The 6,841-nt window shown below is 34.3% G+C and overlaps 1 protein-coding gene across 1 annotated transcript; it reads right to left on the reverse strand.

Annotated features, from left to right (window-relative positions):
• Positions 1 to 790: 790 nt before the first annotated feature.
• Positions 791 to 5,694, reverse strand: LOC128639085 (hepcidin-1). The gene is made up of 3 exons (XM_053691234.1): positions 5,182 to 5,694; positions 3,693 to 3,755; positions 791 to 1,447 (listed from the first exon to the last, which is right to left on the reverse strand). The coding sequence occupies exons 1-3, from the start codon at positions 5,257 to 5,259 to the stop codon at positions 1,355 to 1,357; spliced, it is 234 nt and encodes a 77-aa protein (XP_053547209.1). The 5' UTR covers positions 5,260 to 5,694; the 3' UTR covers positions 791 to 1,354.
• Between the last annotated feature and the right edge of the window lie 1,147 nt (positions 5,695 to 6,841).

The following is a 6,841-nucleotide window of genomic DNA, read 5'->3' on the forward strand; positions in this document are numbered from 1 at the left end:
ATTCTCTTGGTATCCTTTTAAGAAGGAGCAGCAAAGTACTATGGGGAGCTGGATGAACACATCTAGTTAGCCAATCACAAGAGACAAATGTGTGTAGGCACCAATCACCAGCTAGCACCCAGTAGTGCAAGATATGTACATATTTTTACGCAATTGATACCAAGACAACAAAGTACATTTAAAAGTGTCCTAAAATGTCATGCTCTATCGGAATCATGCACATTTAATTTTTACTTTTCTATCCCTTTAAGGGAAGGAAAGAGGGCAGAGCTACCTCAATCTGTTTCTATACCTGCACATGTGCAAAGAACAATTCATGCTGAGATCCTATATACATGTGATTGCTGAGCAAGGGTCCTTTTGTATTGGAGGACAAGGAAATCAATGAAAACAAAGATAAAACAATATACTTATTAGACAGAATAAAGCTGCAATATTCATCGCAACCTTCCTCTCAAATATGAAGGCGCATTATCATGTGTTTTTATAACAATGTATAGTTATGCTTATTTTTAAATAACATTGTGCTGATTTTTAGACTCCTACCCAAGCCCCAATGTTACAGATGTATACTGATGTATACATATAACTGTGTGCTCCTGTTTGTCTATTGGGTCTTTTCATATGCAGAGGACGGGGGAGGAGGGAGAGTCTGCTTTTCCTGCTTTCTCAGCCCATTACAGTGGTTGCCCTAGCCTAAAAGGTTTTATACTGGATTTTATATCAGAATCTGTGCATATTTGTCTTAGTAGTAGTGTCTATTACATGCAGTTATATGGAAATTGGTGTATACTGTCCCTTTAATTTGCATTTTATTGATAAAGTATATATCCAATAGATCTTTACAAAAGTATTCCATGATTACAAAATGAAATGATGGTTGTGCTTCAGAGAACTTTAAATTAAATCAAATTAAGTTACACCAAAGTTGTTGTTTTTTGTTTTTAATATTTCTGATATACAAATCTAGATATATACATTAAGTCTACAAACATTAAACAATGTTAACAATAAAGTAAAATGTGTTATAAATACAATGCTCAGTCTTAGAAATAAGAAAAATAAATATCAGCTTTTCCACAATAGAAAGCATATAGACTAGGTAGTTTTTAAAACATTTGCAAGCTGTGATGTGTAGTTTTTTTTTCTGTGCTGTAATCAGAAAGGCAAATTCTTACACCAGTAACTAAAGAGATTCACTTGTTATGTATAACAATACTTCAATCAATACCAGAGGTTCTAATAACATTACAGCTTTAAAACGTTATAGCAGAAAATTGGGAGACACAGGGATCTCCTAGGTTTTTTTTTTTTTAATAGTGGAACTTTTGACAACCGTTTGTCTCAGAATGTCCTATGTTCGACAGCAGAACTTACATCCTTTGTTTTTGCAACAGAAGGTACAGATGGACAAGTGTGACTGACGTTTGGTCCTGAGAAGTGGGGCCTAAAACACAAAAGAGGCTTATTATAGAAAGAAACAATCGTACTATCTTGAAAAACCTACAGTGTTTAAAGTTGATACTACAACCTGAAATTATATGCAAAAATCCCCCCAAAACATTTACAAAAATTATATTTATAATCTGTTCTGTATGCATTATAATAAATAATAATAATGTCACTATTATAAACTATTTTAGAGCTGTCTTTTGCATTGTCCACGTACTCTGAACAGGGTTTTGTTGTTTGCCTAGCAAAGCATTCATTTTTGCTACCAGTGATTAGACATTACCGTAAAGGGACAGGAAACTCCAAAATTTTCTTTCATGATTTGGGTAGAACATATAACTTTCCAATTTACTTCTATTATGAAATTTGCTTCATTCTCTTGTTATCCTTTGCAGAAGGAACATCATTACCTTACTGGAAGCTAGCTGAACATATCTAGTTAGCCAATCACAAGACAAATGTGTGTAGGCACCAATCAGCAGCTAGCTCCCACTGGTGTATGATATGTGTATATTCATTTTCAAGAAGGGATACCAAGAGAACGAAGCACATTTGAAAATGGAAGTGAATTTAAAAGTTTCTTAAAATAGCATGCTCTATCTGAATCATGCAAGTTTAAATTTGACTTTCCTGTCCCTTTAATTTTAAGGATGGGCAAATGTTTTGCAAGATTAAACAGATTTTAACACATTTGTTCGTTCGTTTAGAATTTCAAATGTTTGTACAACATTCTAATAGTATTTCTAATGCCATCTTTAAATTAACTTCAATTCAAATGTTTCTAATTCAAATATTGCATAATTTGAATAAAATTATGCAATATTCGAATTAGAAAAAATGTAATCAATATATTTGTAATATATCTAATGCTCTCTTTAAATATAATATTCAAATTATGTAATATTCAAATTAGAAAAAATGTAATCAATATATTTGTAATAGTATATCTAATGCACTCTTTAAATATAATATTCAAATTATGCAATATTCAAATTAGAAAAAATGTAATCGATATATTTGTAATATATCTAATGCACTCTTTAAATATAATATTCAAATTATGTAATATTTTAAATAGAAAAATGTGAATCAATATATTTGTATTGATTATGTATCAATTTACTAAATTCTCTACCACATGAACTATTGAACTTCTTAATAGTAATTGTTAAATCGAATGGTACATTTGAAATTTTGAATGTGGATATTTGATCTAATTATGATGAACATTCGAAAAATAAAAACAACATTCAATAACCAAATTTTAATGAATTTTTCTTCTTATCAACATTCGATTGTCCATAACGAATGTCCACAGAACTATTCATGCTACCAATCAATTTGCACTTTAGCCACATTCACCCATCCCTACTAAATTTTCAAAATTTACAAGTGCTCCTACTTTGGGGTAGATTTATCAAATGTCGGGCGGACATGATCCGTTGTAACTGATCATGTCCTTCCGACATCGATAAATGCCAACAGTATACAATGTCAGCATTTATCATTGCACAAGCATTTCTGTTGAAATGCTTGTGCAATGCCGCCCCTGCATATTTGCGGCCAAAGCAGGGGATGTCAATCATTCCAATCGTATCCAATCGGGATGATTGCTGTCCGCAACCTCAGAGGTGGGGGATGAGTTAAGGAGCAGCAATCTTACGACCGCTGCTTTCTAACTTATGTTTCAGGCGGACCTGAAACTTCGGGTGAAGATTGCAGCATCCGCTGCTTGATAAATCTACCCCTTTGTCTTAGTAAAATGCTTAATAGGATGGTGAGATTTGTCACTCAAGTACAAACAGTTTACAAATAATGTATATATAGTAGAATGTATTTGATAATGGCCATTCCAGCCTTCCTCAACTCAACAGTTCCTATGCTTTTTTATGAAGGCATTTACTAGAGCTGGCAATTTTGTAGGAAGGTCTGGGTGTGTATATACACAACACAATAATTGATTTTGGGAATTTATATGATAAAAGTTCTTTGGGGTTAAAAGTTACTAGCCCAGAAAGCACAAGTTACTAGTACAGTCAATATTAGTGCATATGTTACGGTAAAGCCAGAAATTGGGTAATTCTAGGATTACCCGGGTAAAGCCCAAGGTATGATCTTAGATTGGGCTTTGCCCACAGCCACTGGGTAATCCTATGATTACCCAGATTTTGGCTTTACTTGTAACATATTTAAATCACTTCTCATGGACTAATCAGAACTTTCAAAGCAATTTGACTCACCAGTATATTTGATTCTTCCATCTGAGATTGTATGAGATGGTCTGCAGAATTAGTCATTTCTTTCTGTAATATAAAAATAAACACGTTTTATGAGTAACAGAGTAGTGATAGGATTTTGCTATTCACATTGTTTGTTTTAAACCATTCTGATCTGAGTTACGTTTTTAAGAATGTTCTATCCAGAGTTGCCAAAAAAAAAAATTTTCCCAAGAAAATAAAGGAGACTAAGGAATTGACAAATGTCATGTAGGAAATTGACAAATTATACAGTAGTTACTGACAAAAAAACTACACTTTATTTTACAATTTGATGCAGTTTGGTACAACAATTTTTTTTTTTTTTCATACAAATCATCTTCATTTACATAATCTAGTTTAATACATTCAACAGCTTTCTGCAAATCCGAGAATTCTATTTCTAATTTAAGGCACAGTGGTAGTAAAGACATTAAACTGACAGATACATCAAAATGATTAACTAAATGAAAATACAATATTAAATGTTTGAAATTAAGATTTTATATGCTGAAAAAAAAGGGGAGCAAAATTTTCTTAGAGCAGATAAATAAGGGTGTCTGGGAGACTACAAAAAGGTTTGGGTAAATAAGGGAGTTCTCTGGAAATAAAGTTCTTTCCAATAAAATAATTTCAATACTAAATGGAATGAAGGATATTTAAGTTGTCATTTATAGATTTGTAATCATCTTTACACCCATATTGAAATATAAGCAATGTTCATGAAACCAAATGGCTTCTTTTCTTTTTCTCTTATTTTTAAAAATAAATAATAATCATTTAAAAAAGCCAAGAGTAGAACAAGTATACATTGTCTGATATATATTGGCCTGTACTTCTGTGGGTACATATTAATAGATTTGTTGGGGGCATATTATGGGTATTTCAGAAGGAAACACGTTTGGGAGTTCCTACTGTGAGTAGTCATATCTACTTCAAATCTGTTTGAAATCCATATTCTATTATTTTCTACCACTCAAACTGGCAAACTGTTCCATGATCCCAGCACCATCCCTGTAACAGCAGCATAGGCATGACATGATATACTGAACTTTAAAATGTTGGTGATGAAATGGTGCCACCTTCTTTTTTGTAGACAATCTAAATGGTTGCTTTTATTGTTACATTTATGGCCAGTCACTTGAATGTCAGAATATTACTGCTCTCTCTGACATTCATGGGGTTAACTTCACTAGTCATTAAGGCTAAGGTGGGGGTTGGGTTACATACACTGGAACAGCTGGGCAACAGCTTGAAGAGAAATAAAAGTCAACATTGAACTTTAATGGATAGCACATGCAATTTTAAAATGTTTTAATTTACTTCTGTTATCAAATTGTTGTTGTAAAGCATACCTAGGTAGGCTCAGGAGTGGCAATGCACTACTGGAAACTAGCTAGTAATTGGTGGATATGAACCTCCGACCAACCCTGTTGGACATGAATCAGGAACCAAGCATATTGTGCTTACTTACCCCCATCACTGAGGCAGAGTAACTTGTATGGCAGAGCAGTGAGAGGATGAGAAGTACACAGAGAGCTGCAGATTTCATAGTGTCTGACTGATTGTTAGCTTGTGCTGCAGGTGTATTCAGGTTCAGAGTGCTGCGCTGATCGTTAGCTTGTGCTGCAGGTGTATTCAGGCTCTGAGTGCTGGGCTGATCGTTAGCTTGTGCTGCAGGTGTATTCAGGTTCAGAGTGCTGCTCTAATCGTTAGCTTGTGCTGCAGGTGTATTCAGGCTCTAAGTGCTGGGCTGATCGTTAGCTTGTGCTGCAGGTGTGTTAAGGACCTGAGTGCTGGGCTGATCGTTAGCTTGTGCTGCAGGTGTATTCAGGCTCTGAGTGCTGGGCTGATCGTTAGCTTGTGCTGCAGGTGTATTCAGGCTCTAAGTGCTGGGCTGAACGTTAGCTTCTGCTGCAGATGTGTTCAGGCTCTGACTGCTGGGCTGATCTTTAGCTTTTGCTGCAGGTGTGCTCTGACTGATGGCACAGAGCTGCATTTATAGGCAGGCTGCCTATGATCAAACATTGTGACACCTATCAGATTATGCCATGTGTCAGGGGTTATCAGTTCTTGTCTCCTGATTGTCTTTTATGTTTATTTTGTATTTACATTGCAATCTGTGTTCCTGGCATGTGTTTCATTTATTTATTATGGAATATTACACCAATATTACTGTAAATTCTGCAAATGAAAAAATGAACATTAGTAAGTCATTCTGAAAAAAGTCAGGTGGATTAAAGCTCTGAATTTTAAAAAGTAACAGCAGTTATTTTTGTACTGAAAAAAATAATAGTTTTTATGTTTGTGGGGTGCGTTACTGCCCACAGATAGATCTGTTTTATCCTAATCAGACAGCAGTATGTCCCTAAAGAAAGTTGTGCATAAACATACACTTCATGTTTTTTTTTAATAGTATTTTATTTTATATGTGATAGAATGTTTTGAGTTAATATACTGAGTGTTTTCTTTTATTCTACTAAAATTATTTGGGTTTTACATGTGTCTGCATAGTGTAGTGTTGTTTTGCTTTATGAGGAGCGACAAGGGGTAAATTCTTGGTAAGTACAATTTGCTCCACTAGGGCCCCCCTACCTACTGACTATAAAGTATATTTGTCAGTATGTCTTTAAAGGGTATAAGAGGTATGATTCATAAAAACAAATTGTGGCAGCAGATAAGAACTAGAAGGTCCATCAGGTTAGTCCAAATATCCTAATTAAAGAGACATAGAATATAAGAACCAGAATGTCCATTAGGTTAGCCCATATACCCTACTTAAAGGGACAGTCAAGTATAAATTAAACTTTCATTATTCAGATAGGACTTTTAATTTTAATTGACTTTCCAATTTACTTTTATCATCAAATTTGCTTTTTTCTCTTGGTATTCTTAGTTTAAACTAAACATAGGTAGGCTCATATGCTAATTTCTAAGCCTTTGAGGGCTGCCTCTTATCACATGCTTTTTAAATCTCTTTTCAACACAAAGAGACAGAAAGTACACGTGGGTCATATAGATAACACTGTGTTCAGGCACAGGGGGTTATTTAAGATCTAGCACAAAACAATGCTAAATTTAAGACAATAGATAATAAACAGTCACAGTCATGTGATCAGGGGGCTGGAAGAAGG

This window comes from Bombina bombina, chromosome 8 (genome assembly GCF_027579735.1).
Source record: "Bombina bombina isolate aBomBom1 chromosome 8, aBomBom1.pri, whole genome shotgun sequence".
Taxonomy (NCBI): Eukaryota; Metazoa; Chordata; class Amphibia; order Anura; family Bombinatoridae; genus Bombina; species Bombina bombina.

Coding starts and splice junctions, on each gene's coding strand:
- LOC128639085 (XM_053691234.1), bottom strand. CDS start 5,259: ATGAAATCTGCAGCTCTCTGTGTACTTCTCATCCTCTCACTGCTCTGC. Junction 3,756..5,181: donor ACTCTGCCTCAGTGATGGGG/GTAAGTAAGCAC, acceptor TTTATATTACAG/AAAGAAATGACTAATTCTGC. Junction 1,448..3,692: donor TGGAAGAATCAAATATACTG/GTGAGTCAAATT, acceptor TTTGTGTTTTAG/GCCCCACTTCTCAGGACCAA.